This window comes from Clarias gariepinus, chromosome 12, assembly GCF_024256425.1.
Source record: "Clarias gariepinus isolate MV-2021 ecotype Netherlands chromosome 12, CGAR_prim_01v2, whole genome shotgun sequence".
Taxonomy (NCBI): Eukaryota; Metazoa; Chordata; class Actinopteri; order Siluriformes; family Clariidae; genus Clarias; species Clarias gariepinus.
In genome coordinates, this window is record NC_071111.1 from 31166626 (window position 1) to 31186597 (window position 19972).

Sequence of the window (19972 nt, forward strand, 5' to 3'; positions counted from 1 at the left end):
CAGATATAAAGAGCCCCTCCCCTGGCTTGGCGCTCTGCTGTGGTCGGGGGGAGGGGCGGTGGTTGGGGGCGGGTTGCTGGGGGTTGTGGGGTCGTGGCTCAGGCGGAACTCATTTACATAAACACTGACTCTGTGTGTTCAGAGGAGGAGTGAAAGAGAGAGAGAGAGAGAGTTTGAGGAATAATAAACATTATCTCAGGGGTGGGTGGGCGAGCGGGTGGGCATGGGCAGCTCTGGGATCAGAAATAGGAAAATATAGGAACTTTAAAAAATAATAAAGGCTCTTTCTCTCACACACACACACACACACACACACAGAGGTTTGGCAGTTTTACACAACAAGCTGTTTCTAGCACAATTCTTCTCTCATATTTTTCTTTGTCCATGTTGATTTTCCTCTCACACACTCGCTCTGTGTGTGTGTGTGTGTGTGTGTGTAGGCCTGTTTAATCTGCCTCCCTCACTCTGCTCGGGTTAGCCCACTGCTGATTCCATTCTAATAACCCTCGACCTGCGTGGTTTACACAAACTTATTTATGATGTTCCACCGTTTCCAATCTCTCTCTCTCTCTCCCACCCTGTGTGAAGGGGAGGCGGCTCGCTGCAGCCTGTGGGTGGTGTGTGTGCTGCTCGCTGTTCCGTGGCTCTGACAGGTCTGTCACACTGCTGGGACCCGCTCTCCCTCACTGCTGGCCCGAGGACGCAGACTGGACCTTTATATATTAAAGAACATCTATTGTGTAGATTTATCTGCAGGTTTAATCAACAAACACAGACATTATAAAGGTTTCTGCACTCTCCCGTACTACGTCCTCCCCTAATGCGGCAGAAACGTGAGATGAAGAAGTGGAACACTGCTCCTGTTTCACACAGACGTGCCCTTAGTGTGTGTGTGTGTGTGTGTGTGTGTGTGTTAAAGCAGTCAGAACTCTAACCAGTGCAGCTTGGGTTCTGCCTTCCCTGAGCGACAGCAACACTATTAAAAAATAAATCACACACACACAAACACATCCGGTGTAAAATCCTAAGCAGCTGGCTGAGGCCTGGGCCCAATGACATTAATACAGTACTGTTACACACACACACACACACACACACACACTCTCTCTCTCTCTCTCTCCACAGCTGAGCAGTGTATGAATAGTGAGTTCTTTCAGCCCTGCTTGTCCTTTCTTTAGTGTCACAGTGGGAGGCTTTGGATGGGTGAGCACACAGAGATTAGACACTTCTCTCTGGGCGCAGCATTGTCCTCACTGCCAGCAGAGGTCAGCCGTGGTGGGGTTGGTCCTAAACCAGCAGGGATTACTCACCCGCAGAAATTATGGCTCCGAATTGCAAAAAAACACGAGTCTTATAAAGAGGAAAGGATGGACACGCACACACACACACCAAGTAGAGATGGGTCGAGGCCTCACGGTGACCGGATACGTGCATACATTACAGTAGTGTATGTGTGTGTGTGTGTGTGTGTGAGAGAGAGAGAGAACTGGAATCAGCGAGAGACTCTGTGTAAGAGCTGCTGAGATCTTATGAAGGATTATTATTTTATTCTTAAAGAAGCATTGGTCAGAGTGTGTATCAGCGGTAAACACAGGACATAAAGAAGCAGAATGTTCTTTGGCTCCCGCTGGGAACAGGATATGACACGCGTCACAGGTGAAGGTGGGACGGATCTTAAATACATAACCGGATCATTCTGGTATTAAACAGAGCGACACCACACCTGGTCACACTACAGACTGCAGCAGCTCGGGACAGACAGAACTTTAGGCTCACTAATGATTTATCACAAATCATCACACACACACACACACACACACACACACACACACACACACACACACACACACACACACACACACACACACACACAGAGGTTGAGCTAAAGATGAAGAGAGAGGAAAGTGTGTAAGGGGAGAATGAGCATTTCAAACAGTGTTGAGCCAAGAGCACCCCCCCCCCCTCCTCTCCATTCCTCACCAACTTTCTCTCCATTCCTTGCTTTCCAGTCACTTAGCAACACACAAGCATGTCATGCTCTTCCTCGTCAAGAACTGCAGAACACCACGGTGAAAAAAGGACGAGAAATACAGCAAGGGGAGGCGAAACCACCAAACAGTCCCCCAATCATTTGTTATCATTTTCACCCAAAACACTGATGAGGCTGAAGGACTGTGACTGGGGTACGGGCTCAGGGGTACGGGCTCAGGGGTACGGGCGCAGGGGTACGGGCGCAGGGGTACGGGCGCAGTACAGCACAGACGGTTTCATCTGTTATCCAGCTCTCGATTCAGTTCAACCAAGAGGAATTTCAACAGACTAAATAATACAATAAGTGCTTCTTCATAAATACATCTGATATCTTTTGAATCAGGAGAGAGCACTTCTCCTAATCATGGTCCTTTAATGATCCAACAGCCCACACGCGCACACACACGCACGCACACGCACGCACACACACACGCACGCACACGGGAGCTAATGTCTCCCTCTCTCTCCACGTCCAGGGCGAGAGAGAAGAGACGCGAGGGCTCTGTCCAGATTCTTACTTCTGACATTAATTCTGATCTTTGCTATGAGAGTAAAATCTACATTTAGTGTTATATATCCAATATTAGTAGATGGAGGAATAAATTCAAAAGAACAAACGAAAAGAAACAAACAAAACAAAAAAACACCTCTAAGGTGTCCTGAGGCTGGAGTGACACACAGAGGGCAGAGAGGGCAGTCCTCTGGCACCATGAAGATGCCTTGTTGATGTCAGAGGTCAGAGGGGAACGTCCAGACTGGGTCGAGCTGACAGACAGGCATCAGGAACTCACACGACATCTTGAGGTACGATGAAGAGCATCTCTGAACACACAACACGTTGATGTGCTACAGCAGCTTATGCTATGTTCTTGGTTTGTGGTCTGTTCTGTGAAGTGCTCTCAGTCCTACGGTTCTGCACCATTTGACTGCAGAGCTCAACACCATCCGTACACACCCACGCCATAGCATCGCCTCCACCATGGGTAATGATGAAGTGTGCTTTGTCACCTGATCCCTACCTCTCCTTCTTCTTATTCTTCTCCCCCATATCAGGACTCATCTTTAGGTTCTGTTAGTGGACCCATCTGTCCATTCTGTCCCAGAGAGCTGCCAGTGGTTCCCATCTTGAGTGTAGAAGCAGCGAGTTTAGCTCAAGATGCAAACCACTCCCACCCCCTCCAGAGTGCTGCGGAAGCTTTTTTCCTTCACCAAAAAAATAATTGTGACCCGCGTTGGCGTTCTCACCAGTGCGTACCCTCTTTTGTTGATTTGTCCTCTTAAAGTTTCTACTCTGTCCGATAGCTCAGTTTTGTCTCATGATCGTCTCCTTCAGCCCGTCTTTGGACTGCAGTTCCCATAAACATCTAGCAAATTCAAATTCAACACGTGGAATCAACTCTAGACTTTTTATCTCTTTAATTTGTCATGAAATCACTAAAGAACTGCCACAAACATCTCATCAGTCAGGTGTCCAATTACATTTGTGTCTGTGGAACGTAACTCCTGGACCGCTAATGTAATAATTTTGTTAAAACGTTTGAATTAAAGCTGAAAGTCTCCATCGTAATCACATCCTGACTGCTTCAGTTCAAATCTGAGCCAAAACACCAACACTGTGTCTCTCACCTGATCTCAGAGCGTGAGACTCCGCGCCGAGTCTGTGCTTAACAAGTTCACTCCTGTTTATAAAAAACATGTCAACCTGTCAAACGGCTGCGGCTGGTCAAGTGAAGATTCCTCTGCCATTATCGATACCTGACTTTAGCCAGCATCGTTTATTTTGCATCTGTTTTACCAGATGACATTTTTACACCCTTTAAAGCCATTTCTGACTCATTAGCTCTCGCGGCGTAGTGGCAGCCGTGTGACGACTGTCCCGGTCCTGTAGTGGAAAACAGGCTCTGGTCCCCTCACAGTGCAGGGGGACGAGTGACCTGATTTATATACATATTTATTAGGTGTGTAAATGATCCACTCATTCACGACCCCGGCCTCATGATTCAATTTGACTTGCAGATTATTATTTTTTTTTTTTTAAATAAAACATTTATGAGTGAAAAGTGCATAAATGAGTAAAAAAAAAAAGAGAAAAAAAAAGGTGTTCACAGGTTTAATATTGTAAAAAAGAAAAAATGTACTACAGGTTCACCTTATCCTCAAAAAGTAATTAATTAAATTAATTTAGAATTCCTCCCAAAACTTTGATTGATTAAATAAAGTCTGTGACACAGAGGAAAAGACGGAGTGAGACTTAATCAGCTCCACAGCAGCGCCCGCGGCGGCGTATTAACTGGAAACACAGCTCTAAAGTCTCTCTCAGCGCTTCACTTCAAAATCTTGTGTTGATTAAAAGCTTATAAAAAGCTCCTTTTAACAGTTATAACCTGGTTATCTAACGGTGTAACCCACACTGTGTGTGTTGCTCATTGTATTAGTGTTGTGTAGTGTAGTGTGTAATAGTCTCCCCGCTGTGTGTCCTCAGTCTTTTGGAGCATTTATTTGTTGTAGTGATGGCTTCAAAATTCTCACACACATTACATTATATGACTGAGGGGCGATTACTTTTACACACGGGGCTGGCTTTGGTTTTTTCAAAAATAATTTTTGGAATTAAACGATCCCCAATCTGCAATAATCAAATAAACATGTTTACACATTTATTTAAATTATGAATTTATTAAAAATACTACTAAGTTTAAAAACTTTGATATTTTATTTAGATGGTTATTCACTGTGCTGTGTACAGAACACACACACACACACACACAAACACACACACACACACACACACGGTGAGCAGTGAGGGCAGAGGGTTGACTGACTGGGTGTAATTACGAAAGTGTTTAAAGTCTCAGTTCACATGACGGGTGCAGAGAATCCCGATCAAATAGTGTCGAGACACAGGTGTGTGTGTGTGTGTGCGTGTGTGCGCGTGTGTGTGCGTGTGTGTGTGTGTGTGTGCGTGCGTGTGTGTGCGTGTGTGTGCGCGTGTCAGAGTGTTCCTCTGATTTGTGTTAATTTAGTCAATGAAAATAATGACAAAAAATATACACTAACATTTCCCCCCCCCCCCGGGACTAAGACGAGACAACGACGAGACGACGACGAGACGTCAATGAACAGTGACCAAATCAGGGTGCAATATCGTTGATGAAAAAGGACGAGACTAAAACATGGTTTAAAAAAATAAACTAATAAAACATCTGTCTTTTTACCAACATATAAATTTCACGGGCAGAGGGTAGGAGTAAGATCTGATACATGAATTAAATGCAGATGTAGAGTGAAGTGCGACTGATCACGGCTCAGCAGACACACCACTGGATCTGAGCGCGCTACCTCACCGTGTCTCAGACAGAGGGGACACGCCCAGGGGGGATGCAGGTGTGTAAAGACTTACCTGATGAAAACTTGTACAGAATTAAATTCACAACAAAAAAGCTTGAACAAAAATGAAAGTAATAAATCAATTGAAAGTGAAAAAAACACTGCAAACGTGTGCTGCTGAGTTTCAGCTTTTGTTCTTTAGCTCAGTTTCACTCCTTCGTTTCTTTTTAATCTCTCTGCTGACTTTGACGTTTTGCCCTCCTGGCACAAGCGTACCGTGTGGGCGAGTGTTACAGCGTCGTGGCCTCATTGGTCAGCCGCGTAACGATCTGCGCTAGACTCTCAGGACAGGTTTACCGCGAGCGCCGGCGTTTCTGCATTTCTCACTCAGTCAGGTGTTTTTCTATTCGAGCGTTTATCATCAATACCACAGAAGATGTTTCATCTCCAGTCTTTACAGTTCCTTATGACTAAAGGATTGTGCACCTCGCGAGTCGTTTACTTCATGTAATCATATTACTGACACACACACACACACACACACACACACACTCTTCCTCTCTTAAGGTGCTAGCAGTGATTACAGCCTGACTGTCAAGACTCTGAGTCACAGCAGATAAAACTTTTTCTCTTACGTGTAAATCAGAAACGTCCAAATATAGAAACAACTGACTGAAGAGCACAAACGTTATAAGACTTTTCATGTGGAGAAGCTGAAGATTAGGGACTTGTGATCAGTTGACTAATGAGGACGCAGCACTGTGACTCCGCCCACACCGTGAGGTTTAATTTTTAAATTTTTGTTTTAAATTTAAGGTTAATTTATCAATTTATAATCATAGATAGATTTCCAGCTTCTAAAATCTCCTTTTTATCATCATGGTTTAATCCGCAGACTCGTGTTCAAAAAGTAACTTTATTCTATTTAAAATATAATCAATAACACAACAACCTGACACAGCGTGATGCAGCGTCTGTCTCGCACACACACACACACACACACACACACACACACACACACACACACACACTCTAGTGCAGTTACCTCCTCAGGTTGGGTCAGTGAGAACCCTGCCAATATTTCTGGACACACACACACACACACACACACACACACACACACAGAGCGGCGTGTCCGGGCCGATCCCCCACACAGCGTCATGGCCCGTCTCACACCTTCCAGTTGAGTTTCTATAGTGGACGTGCAGGACACAGCGCAGACCAACACACACTCCTCGTTAGCCCTGACTGCGGGGACAGGCTCGTTCACACAACTCAACAACAAATACATCCATCTCTCTCTCACACACACACACAACCTTTCCCTTCAGAATGTGTGTAAGAGAGAGGAAGTGCACAATGTCTCAGTAATACCCTATAGTATAACACACCACACACACATGGGCAGAGTGTAGCGCAACACACACACACAGACACACACACACAGACACACACACAGACACACACACAGACACACACACAGACACACACACAGACACACACACAGACACACACAGAGAAGCGGACGTGTTCTGGGGTTAAACAGTGTGAAGCGAGTGATGGTACCTCTCTCTGCAGCACCAGCTCCTTGGTGAAGAGTGTGGCGTCCTCACTGAACGGCTCTGGGGCACCACCGGGCATGTTCCTGGACCCTCGTGGGCACTCGATACCTGCACACAACACACACACCGGAAACAACAATCAAACAATTTTACACACACACCAGGAAGAACAACACACAGTCTCACAGAACGCAGAGAGAGGGAATGAAAAGGTTAAGCAAGAGCACAAGACCATGGAAAATTTAAGCAGTGAGTGTGCGCGTGTGTGTGTGCGCGTGTGCGAGTGCACGTGTGCGAGTGCGCACCTACACATCATCACACAGGTGCTTCTGAACGCCTTGGACACACTGGGGGTGGAGGGTGAGCGCCACCCTTTGGATTTTTAATAACTTTAGATTCAGATAGATAGATTTAACCCCATGCTGCCGTAGTCCTGTGGTGGTGGTGTTGTTTTGTGTCCACATCCACAGCAAGACTAGTTTCCATGTGGTCCTGCTGTCTTCCAGTTCGTCTAGTGAAAATGGGTGTCTCCAAAAATTTGATGACATTTGAATGACATTTGACATATGAATATCTGAGTAACTCCATGTCCTGGGCAAACAAAATTAAATAGTCTTCATGAAAAAAAAAAAAAAAAAAAAAGATTCATTTATTAAAATTCCTACAACATAGCCAATCGGATGTAGACTTTATAACCCATTTCACAAAGCTTCACAAATGGTTAATAAGCGCTCCGCCTATGACACGTCACACGTCAAATCGGTCATCCAGCTCTGACACGTTCACTTTCGGCCCTCACGTGCTCAGCTGTAGCGTGGAGATTTTCTTTCCCCAAAATGTGAACATTATACTTGTCGACTTTGCCATTCGTACGAAATGTGGCCTCATCACTAAAAACAAGACGCTTGACAAACTCCTCATCTTTAAGTTTCTGTTGCATAACAACACGGAAGTGAATGTAAAACATTAAACTTTGTACACATCTCGTTACAATTTGAGATCATTCGAGTGAGAATGGCGATGCTGTTAGACTGTGAAAAGATGTTGAATTTTTTTTGGAAGTCATAAAGTAGGAGTGACGGGCGACACCTCTGACACCTCTGAGTCATGAGTCTCAACCCAATTAGCGCTCAGGCTAGCAGCTACAACACTTGCAACCTCATGACTTAATCCAAAACTTCACTAGTGTAGGTTTGAAATTGTCAGACCCGGGCCTGGCAGACCCGCACACACCAGTCACACATCGTCCACGTGCCGACTCCGACGTGTCAACATGTGATTCAGAGACCTCGACAAACCTCGGCCGTGACTCTGCGCTCTCACTCGGGTAAGGTTCCTCCATCACGGAGCTTTCAATCCGAAAGGGACAGACAGTTCAGATACGCTGCTACACTGAGGTCTGAGAAACACACTGTAAGTCTAAATCTGTTTGTCCCAGGTCAGATACTTACACTCACGGTTTGTGGAAATCCTTCAGATAGCAGCTGAGGGCTTTTAGGAACAAAGTCCTCCTAACAGCACCAAGTCTCTGCTTTCTGTGCTTCAACAAAAAGAAAACAATATTCCTGCACGAGACACACGTAGTTTCCCGACTCTCACACACACCACACTACATGACGTAGACACGTTACTTGAGCTTAAAGCTCACCTGGACATAAGTGGAGAACTTTGAGCTCAACCAAACGTTCCTGAGCGCTTGAGTGAAACCAGACAACGTGTCAAACCACTCTTAAGCGCATCACCTAAGAGGACACACACCCGAGCGCTTTCACGAGCTGAATCTATAACAGTCCTGACCGGACCAGACAGGGCGGTCTCTGGAGGACAGGGGTAACCAGGGATTTTACTGTAATGGTCCTCGTAAACGGTGTCACCCAAACGAGGACAGGTTCCCTTCTGTCTCACGGTTTCCTCCGACTCGTTCGTGGGAATAAACTGATAAAGCTACATATTCATAAAAATATACTTTTCTATTTTTATATAACCAACATTTTTATGATTTTTCTCATTTCCACATCCTTTGTTTAATGTATCATGTAAATAACATTGACTTGAGTTACACTTTACTTTGGTTGTATTGTGTACAACAGAACTCTCTCTGTTTACAAAGTCTCTTTATGGAAGGCCATCCTTATGGTTTAATATATCCACAGATATTAAACAAAATTTTAAATAATCCTAATAATAATACGAAATACAATAAGGTGCTGCAGTACAAATATTTATATATACACTACTAGTCAAAGGTTTGGACACTCCTTGTTCTTTACTGATATTTCTTTCTTTCTACAGTCTTAAAGAGTGCTGAAGGCATTTATTATCCAAACACACAATAATCTCCTCTGAACAGTTGATATTGAGATGTTTATCTGCTCCTTCTGCTCTGTAAAGCTTCATAACGGCTCTAATCTGAGGTGCTGGTTGTTAATTGGTGATTTCTGAGGCTGGTGACTCTAAATGAACTTCTCCTCTGCAGCAGAGCTCAGTTTTGGTCTTGTTTTCCTGGGAAGGTCTTCATGAGAGACAGTTTCATCATGGAGCTTGATGGGTTTTACAAACGCACTCGACAGAATACTGTTCTTGTAAGAACTGTTCCAGAAAAGCCGACCGTCAAGTCTTTGAACAACAACTGACTTTGTGTCTGATTTTCAGTCCATCTACCTGAGCAGTTTTCAGAGGCATGTTTTTTGTGACCTATGAATCATTCAAACTAACCTAAGACATGACCCAGTGAGAAACCGGTGCAGATCACCAGGCCGGTGATTATAAAACATCAGAAATCGGATCTACTCCATACAAGACATCAGTGTGTTAGCTGCTAACAGTTCATGCAATAGTAACCACACAAGGGAACATTTGTAGTCTTAAAGCGTCAGACACCGATTCCATGATCTAAGTCTCTCTTCCACCTATCTTGCCCCACTCACTACCTGCTCCAGGCTTAAAGGGGGCTGTGTGGAGGGGGCTTCTGTTCTTTTGAGTATAGAGTAAGAGGGCATGACAGGTGAAGACCAAGCAGTCATCATCATCATCATCATCATCATAGCAACCCTGAGGTAAGCACATGACAAATTAAATTACGTCCAGAACCCTCCACCACCTAAGACGAGCCACTGAGGAGACGCCTGGTGTAATAAAACAACTACAGCGATCACACAACGCTCAAGTGTCCGGGTCTCAGAACAGACATTTAGTGGACTAACGTAAAGACATGCGAACATGCGCGGAAAAATACATATGATCCCGCTGTGCCAGATTAAGGCTGGTGAGTCCGGCTGTTTACTAGATCAGAGCCTAGGATTAAAAACAGATTAATAAATAATGATAAGAATACAGCATGGTGTGTTTTATACCTCTCACACACACACACACACACTACAAGGTGATAATTTGCGTTCCTGGTGTGATGTGAACAGCTAAGCTCTCTCCCCTTTCCTGCAGCACTCTGCATGTGTTCAAGTTCCACACACACACACACGAGGAAACACTTCTGAAGTCAATATTTCGAAATTAATTTAAACATCTTGCTGTAGACGCACATCATCCATGAAAAGGAAAGATGAGTGTGTAACGTCCTGCAGGAAACAAAACGCCACTCCTCGTTCAGTGAGCAGTGGAAACAGCAACAGATTCGGATTCTTCAGTGAGGAGCTGCACCTGAACCGTCTCTGCAGGGTCACTGCCGGGTCACTGCCGGGTCACTCGTTTCACGTAGGGTCAACAGTGCGAGCGTGGCCTTTCATCAAATAAACATCCTAGTGGTGTAAATACGCTGTGAAATAAACGGGAAGGAGGAACATCCACAAACTCTAAACCTGATCCAGCTGACAGGAGGTTCTTCACCGTCCTCCAGATACAACCAAGCATGCAGAACCCATAACATAAAGGGTAAAATATTATATTATATAACCTCCTACAGTCAGTCTGAGTGAGATGTATAACTATATATAGGCACCTCTCTCCCTCAGACGTCATGTCAGAGTCACACACACACACACACACACACACAGGAGCATCCAGAGGACAAGGCTCAGAAAACACTAACGTCAGATTACAGCTGAATGTTTAGGGCACATCTCCATCAGCACTTTAGCTCTGAAACACATGATCACCTGTCTCTAACTCTGTGTGTGCGTGTGTGTGTGTGTGTGCGTGCGTGCGTGTGTGTGCGTGCGAGGACGTCCTTGAGTGGCCTGGCCAGAGTCTAAATTTAAACACCGCTCTGTAGGTTTAAATCTCCTGAGTATTAAACAGCCTGAACACTCTACATAAAGACCTCACGATATAAAACATTAACACCAGTTTGGTGTTGGTCAAGTGTAACGAGCCGAAGAGAAAGGAGTGATAAGGACATGAGTATTTCCTAAACACTCTGATCGGTCTAGACGTCTTTAGTCTCACCAGCGAGCAGGAAGGTGATGAGACACGTCTCCTTAGGCATGTAGAGCTTCAGCCTGGAGCCGCTGAACACGTACTCCACCACCGCCTCCGAGCGACCAGCTCTCTGTAGGAACGGCAGGAACTGCTTGGCTTTCTGGGTCTCCTGTGGACAGAAACACACACACAAACAGGTTTGTATGATTCTCACATGGATCGCAGGAGTAATGATGAAACCATAACAAGCTGTACACCCCCTCTCACACACCCCACTACCCCCACCCCCAAAAGTGTATCTGGTCTCTCTTCCCGAGAACGCCTCGCCCAGCAATTGTGCTATTATTGTGAAATATGATAAAATATTAATACTGGGGGACTTCAATATTCATGTATGCTGTCTAACAAATTCTTTTTCAAAGGAGTTTTAAAATATTATTGATTCTGTTGGCCTTTAGCAAATGGTTAACGGTCCTACACATATTCATTGACACGCGCTGGACTTGATTCTGTCACTTGGTTTATCAGTCAGTGACATTATCATAGATGATAAATAATCCAGTAATTCAGTAACGTGCACATCCGATTTAAAACTCGCTTACTCTGTAATAATTAATTACTCTTTCCATCTCTTTTCCTTCGCCCCTAATAGCAGCACCCACTATTTCCGCATTACTGGATCTGTAGCGACAACAGACCGCAACGGATGATGGCCACGCCTGGGCTGATGGGAATTGTAGTTCCCGCTACCTCCCGTTCGCTCCATTCGCTTCAACAAACTTTTCTCAGAAGAACCGTGAAGTTTGATACCGTTACATCCCTACTTTTTTGTTGATCGCATATTGGATGTTCGGAATAATATACAGCAGTGTCCATATGTGCTGTTAAATGCACGTGAAATCACGGCTAATTTATCGCAACTTGAGCCTATTTCTACTGAAACTTTTAACAATATTGTTTTTAAGCTAAAGCCTAGTTCTCAAAATATTATTCCGATACCTCTGTTAAAGCAAATAATTGAATCGGTTAGCCCATATATGGTTTCTATAATAAATAAAAGTTTACTCTCGGGGATTGTTCCCAAATATTGTAAACATGCGGTAGTTCAGCTCTTGTTCAAAAAAGAAAATCTGGATAAGAGCATTCTTTGCAATTATAGACCAATCTCAAAACCGGCATTTCTGGCAAAGATTTTAGAGAAATGTGTTTTAATTCAACTGGAGTCATTTATTGATGAAAATCTTATTGTTGAAGTATTTCAGTCGAATTTTAAGAAGCACCGTAGCACAGAAACAGTGTTATTGAAGGTTTTTAATGATTTTTTTTTAGCAACCGATCAGGGGAATGTGACTGTTCTATTGCTGCTGGATCTTACAGCAGCGTTTGACACGGTTGACCACCATATTCTTATGTGTAGGCATCTCTGTAAAACCCTAAATTGGTTTAAGTCCTACCTCCTTACTAGACGTTACTCTGTATGTATGGGTGAATGTACATCAATTTCATCATCTTTATCATGTAGCATTTCACAAGGGTCCGTTTTAGCACCACTTCTCTTTTCTTTTTATATGCTTCCTTTGGGTTCAATTCTGCGTAAATACAGTGGATCATTTTACTGCTATGCGGATGATACACAGCTGTATATACCACTTAAGTCAAATGACGCCACTGCCATAGAAAGATTGTTGGCTTGTCTTAATGAAGTTAAGGCATGGATGTCTATAAACCTTTTGAGCCTAAATGAATCGAAAACAGAATTGATTATGTTTGGTCCCTCGGAACTTGATAACGCAGTTGAATCTAAGATGGGTCCTCTGTGCCAGTTTAAAAAATATCATGTAAAAAATCTCGGGATGATTTGTGATAGGATAAATAATTTTTTTTTAATTATTTGTATTTAAATCTCTACATGGCTTAGCACCAACTTATATTGCTGATCTAATCCAGAAACAAAAGTCAACAAGATTATTACGATCTCAATCACAGAAACTTCTTGTTGTTCCTCGGTCTTAGATGAGATCTAGAGGGGATCGCGCTTTTGCGGTCGCCGCCCCTAACTTATAGAACAACCTGCCTTCATATATTAGGGACCTTCCTACGCTTGGTCAGTTTAAAAGCCATTTGAAGACTTATTTTTATGATAGCGTTTAATCAAAGATAAGTGTGAAGGGTGCTAGGGTCATGTATTTCTTTTTTTAAACTCTATTTTAGATATATGGGTATATTTTGTCTTTTATTTATCTTTTTCTGTTTATTGTGTTATTGTCTGTACAGCACTATGGTCAACATTGTTGTTTTATTCAGTGCTTTAGAAATAAATTTGAACTTTGAACTTTGAACACACACCCTCACACACATCCTACCTGCCAGTTTAAGGCTGGTGAATACGGCTGTTTATTAGATCAGAGACTGGGATTAAAACAGATTATTAAATAATAATAGGATTACAGGATGGGATGTTTTACACCTCATGCGCACACACACACACACACACACACACACACACAATCTGATGTAACGATGTGTGTTCCCGGTGTGAAGTTGACAAAGGAGCAGAAAAGCAGAAAACGTGTCGATTTACACTCACCCGCTACGTCACAGCCCTGACCCAACACACACACACACACACACACACACACACACTCGAGTAAACGTTATTTGCTCCATGCTGAGCTAATGTATATGATTAGAACAAGTGAACAGCACAATACTGCGGCGTCTTTCCGATCATGTTTACTGAGAGTGAGCGAGTGCAGGGGTGCGGCTGGTCTGAACTGAATAAATGAATAAGAAGCAGAAGAACCGGTGGAGGTGTGATCACGACTGGAATAAAGGCGTGTGGCTCTGTAGCAGCCATGACACTAGTGTGTGTGTGTGTGAGTGTGTGAATAAAATGGCACTAGTATTGTACTTAACAACGCTTACAAGCCACCGTGATCTCGCTAAGTGAAAATAAGACAAGCGTACTGATGGAGTGAACAAGCTAGCAAAAACACAGGGGTCAAAGGGCAGCTGTAGTGTCGCTAACAGTGCTCTAGGACGGTGTACAATCACATCACGGCATGAGGCAGAGCAAATACATTTTTATCTTATTATACATATTGAGCAGTTGTTGGTTAAGGACCTCGCTAAAGGGTGATGGCTAAACTTAGGACCTTCTGATCGCTAGTCCAGTCCCTTAACCACTGAGACACTCTTGTCTTTTGCAGTACAGTGAAACCTCGGCCTGCAGCCGTTTTCCAAATGAGCAAAGTGTTAAATAAATTTTAACTTAATAAACGAGTGAGTCTTGATATACGCGTAGTGCGCATGCACTTTGTCTGCTGAGTGCCAAATCAAAAACGTGGATCCGCTGGTGCGCCCCCTGATGGAAGCACCCGAAAGATCACCAGCACCTTTAGCTCAGCGAGCGTTACTCTAACCGTGCAGCGAGTATGGGGAAGATTGGGGAAGATTTCAGCACTACTTTACACTACGGTCCGCAACAGTGCTGTGATGTTCAGGCACACAAACCTTGCCTGTAGATGTTTCGCTGTAGGAATAATGCATAAGACAAGTTGGGCGTCTCTTTGTTAACACTCTCCGTGTGATCAATATGGATGCCGTGGGCGTGTAACTGTCTGCAACCTCGCTCTCTGTGAATTTAAGGATCACAGTAGTAAAAATGTTTTTACTCCAGCGTTTAAAAATAAAACACACACACACACACCAGTGTAAAAACCAGTGTGGTGAGTCACAGAGCGCTCCAGACTACAGCAACCGAAACGACCTCGTTGTGACCACGCTGTACACATCATATCATTTATAACTAAACGTCATTTAATATGTATTATTTAAGGAATTAATTAATAAACCACTCCGAGCACTGAGACTAAACCAGTGCAACAGAATGTCCTGAACTCCAATAGTAGAGTAGAATATGGAGTTGATGTGAAAAGTGAACTGGAGTTCAACTAACTGGTGAAACTCTGAGAAACTCTGTGTTAGATAAATAAAGTAGAGTTGAAGGTTATTGTTTCTAATATCAACCATCTATAGCTGAAGTATACACACACACACACACTAAGTAACGGCATTACAAGTCTGAGTGGAAAGTGAAAAGGGTATATATATATATATATATAAATATATATATATATATATATATATATATATATATAATTTTAGTTATTACTTGCGCATCATCCGAAGTCTGACAGCTAGAGGTTTTATAGAGACGTATGCAGCTGCTGAGAGACTGGGTATGCCAGCTTATTTAAGTGAAACTGCTTCCTGCGAGACAGCCTGGGCCAAAGAGAACCTCCCACTCCAGCTGGAAATATCCCACAGCTGTGACACTCAGCGCCGAGAGAAAACCGAGAGGTGGAAGGATTATTATTTAAAAAAAAAAAAAAAAAACATGTATCTAAAAGAACTATTTTAGGATTTTTTTTTATATGAGAAGGAAGCAGTAAAGAGCTAATACTGAGCTTTGTGTGTAGGAATCCAGTACATCAGTCATCAAAAATAAAATAAGGTGCTCACATAAAAGACAGAACGCTGGAGAACATTACAACCAGGGCGGAGTGGAGAGGGGCGTGGCAGGATGGGGCGGGGTGAAAGTGTGCATATGTTTAGAATGAAGTCACAGTCTGGAAGTGGAATCAGTTCATTTTTTCTTATTATAGAGTTAAACTTCACCGGGCCAAGTCAAATTTAATCTTCATTTGCTGCAATCAAAATCCGCAGTCCACCTGGCACCGGCCCCTGGCACATCTGGGCAACATCTGTACATCTGAGATTATTAACGAGGTAGGCTGTAATTGTTTCATTACATTAACGTGTGAGGAAATCAACTAATCCTGCCATAAGTCAGCAGTCAGAGCAAGTGCAAACATCATCAGGACACAAACACACACGCACGCACGCACACACTTACCCCGGAGATGTCAGCCACTCGGTGGATTGGAACCTCCTTCTTGCTGTGAAGCCCTTTCCCATTCTTTATGGCCCTGCAATGATTCAAGTGAGCAGCATTATGACCGATCATCAGGGTCGATACAAGCCAGGATTACACAGTTCTTTTAGACTTTAAACCACTGCAGACCCTGAAAAACCAACACCAGATTACACAGGGCACAGTCTCATCACACACACACACACACACACACACACACACACACACACACAGCTAAAAGGAGAATCGTCCTTGAGTATTCTGCACTCCAGTGACATTACTAAAGCTTCTAACAGGGGAAAAGAGTGGAAACAAAAGAGGAGAAGGTCCAGGAAAACACACAGCCACACGTATTTATGGATTATTGTTCACAGGTTTGAAGGACACATGAATAATCGTGTTGATGAGATCATTCGCTGCCTGTACTTGTATATAAAACACTGCTTCAGGCTACTCCCGGTTTTTATTTTTTTTATTTGGAGTTCCATGTAGTACATTCTTAACCACCCTCCAGGCCACGCCCTTCCCAGGTCCCAGGGTTTGGAGACAGACCCGCCCTTACCGTGCTTCTGCAGCCAGTAACTCGTCGTAGTGTGAGGACCTCTGATCATCATCCTGACGATATCGGATCACTGTAGCAAGACCTTTACTGACCAGAGCCTCGGCTATGTTTCTACAGGAACAAAGTGAAATGTATAGTAAATCATCACGTAAAAGTGGGAGGGGCATATGTTTAAAAAAATAACAATAACATGATAAAATGATTCCTGCAGAAGAGAAATAAAAATGCAGTGGTTTGTTTGTAGGTCACAACCGTGTCTGTGTGTTATATAATGCTTTCTTTACTGAAACACTCAGCACAAACTCCATCCCTGTGTGTAACGTACTCAAGTTAAACCTACAAGACCACTCATCTGTGCCGTGTGTGTGCGCGCGCGTGTGTCATGTCGTTATCAAGACGTTTAAATATAAGAGCTCAGAGATAATGAGCAGTGATTAAGGGACCAAGCACTTCCTGGCCCCGCCCTTAAATGAGACTAGAACTGAAAGCACTCGGGAAGCACTACCAAAGAGAAATCTGACAGCAATAAATCAAATTACCTCTGAGAAATGACATCACTTCCTGTCTACAGGGGATCAAGCTATTTTATTATCAGGACGTGACAAATGCTGTGTGAATGATCTCTCTACATCACTACAGTTAAGACCGCGTACGTAAACTATAAATCTGCCTACAGGGGGAGCCAGAGTGCTCGAGTGGGGTGACTGGTTACAGGTAACTGGTTAAGAAGAAGAAGAGGAGGAGCTGGACGCTTAAGAGAGAGAGAGAGCGTGTGTGTGTGTGTGTGTGTGTGTGTGTGTGTTAGATTAAAATGAAGTACAACACTAAATCTAAAAGCCTGTGCTGGATGATGAACAGATGTCACTCGTGTCTCTGCATCACACACTGCAGGGATTAACAGAACATTTATTGGGCACTTTATTCAGTTTTTGTCAAGCTACACTTAATTACTTATTTAAAAGATTTTAAATCGTAACAAACTCAGGGAGAAAATTCTATATTTAATCAGGGGATTTATAAAACTTATAGAATCTCATTATTAATCAAATCAGCATCGAGGTACCGCTAGTTCCCTGTACAGTAAACACAAGCTCTAGAGAACACAGATCATATCAGCAGTATTTAAATAAAATGTGGACGTCCCGTCTCTGTACTCACATTCCTCCGATGGTGACGGTGGCACAGGTGCGTTCTGGGAAGGCGGGGACGGGTCCTGACTCTGTGCTCGTGGTAGCAGCTCTGATGTAATCGACAGTGACGTTGACCTGAGAGCACACAGAAATCACTCAGTCACAGACACCCTACACACACACACACACACACACACACACAGACCCTACACACACATACACAAACACAGACCCTACACACACACACACAAACACACACACACACACACACACACAAACACAGACCCTACACACACACACACAAACACACACACACACACACACACAAACACACACAAACACCCCCCGCCTGTAACACACACACACACACACACCCCCGCCTGTAACACACACACACACCCCGCCTGTAACACACACACACACCCCGCCTGTAACACACACACACCCCGCCTGTAACACACACACACCCCGCCTGTAACACACACACACCCCCGCCTGTAACACACACACACCCCCGCCTGTAACACACACACACCCCCGCCTGTAACACACACACACCCCCGCCTGTAACACACACACACACACACACACACCCCCGCCTGTAACACACACACACACACACACACACACCCCCCCTGTAACACACACACACACCCACACCCCGCCTGTAACACACACACACACCCCGCCTGTAACACACACACACACCCCGCCTGTAACACACACACACACCCCGCCTGTAACACACACACACACCCCGCCTGTAACACACACACACACCCCGCCTGTAACACACACACACACACACACCCCGCCTGTAACACACACACACCCCCGCCTGTAACACACACACACCCCCGCCTGTAACACACACACAAACCCCCGCCTGTAACACACACACACCCCCGCCTGTAACACACACACACACACACACACACCCCGCCTGTAACACACACACACACACACCCCCGCCTGTAACACACACACACACACACACCCCCGCCTGTAACACACACACACCCCCGCCTGTAACACACACACACCCCCGCCAGTAACACACACACACACACACACACACCCCCGCCTGTAACACACACACACACACACACACACACCCCGCCTGTAACACACACACACACCCACACCCCGCCTGTAACACACACACACACCCCGCCTGTAACACACACACACACCCCGCCTGTAACACACACACACACCCCGCCAGTAACACACACACACACCCCGCCTGTAACACACACACACACCCCGCCTGTAACACACACACACACCCCGCCTGTAACACACACACACACACACACACACCCCCGCCTGTAACACACACACACACACACACACACACCCCGCCTGTAACACACACACACACCCACACCCCGCCTGTAACACACACACACACCCCGCCTGTAACACACACACACACCCCGCCTGTAACACACACACACACCCCGCCTGTAACACACACACACACCCCGCCTGTAACACACACACACACCCCGCCTGTAACACACACACACACCCCGCCTGTAACACACACACACACCCCGCCTGTAACACACACACACCCCCGCCTGTAACACACACACACCCCCGCCTGTAACACACACACACCCCCGCCTGTAACACACACACAAACCCCCGCCTGTAACACACACACACCCCCGCCTGTAACACACACACACACACACACACACCCCGCCTGTAACACACACACACACACACCCCCGCCTGTAACACACACACACACACACACCCCCGCCTGTAACACACACACACACACACCCCCGCCTGTAACACACACACACACACCCCCGCCTGTAACACACACACACTCCGCCTGTAACACACACACACACACACACACACACACACATACATACATACATACACCCCGCCTGTAACACACACACACACACACACACCCCGCCTGTAACACACACACACACACATCCCGCCTGTAACACACACACACACACACACACACACATACATACACCCCGCCTGTAACACACACACACACACACACACTCCGCCT

General features: G+C 44.8%; 1 protein-coding gene across 1 annotated transcript in view; it reads right to left on the bottom strand.

Moving 5' to 3' along the window:
- Window positions 1–19972, bottom strand: part of snd1 (staphylococcal nuclease and tudor domain containing 1) — a 90160-nt gene that overhangs the window by 35388 nt on the left and 34800 nt on the right. The window contains exons 12-16 of the mRNA XM_053508141.1: window positions 17951–18057; window positions 16793–16903; window positions 16213–16285; window positions 11322–11463; window positions 6925–7028 (exon numbers count right to left, since the gene is read on the bottom strand). Coding sequence (XP_053364116.1) covers window positions 6925–7028; window positions 11322–11463; window positions 16213–16285; window positions 16793–16903; window positions 17951–18057 — 537 coding nt within the window. The remainder of the gene's footprint in view (window positions 1–6924; window positions 7029–11321; window positions 11464–16212; window positions 16286–16792; window positions 16904–17950; window positions 18058–19972) is intronic.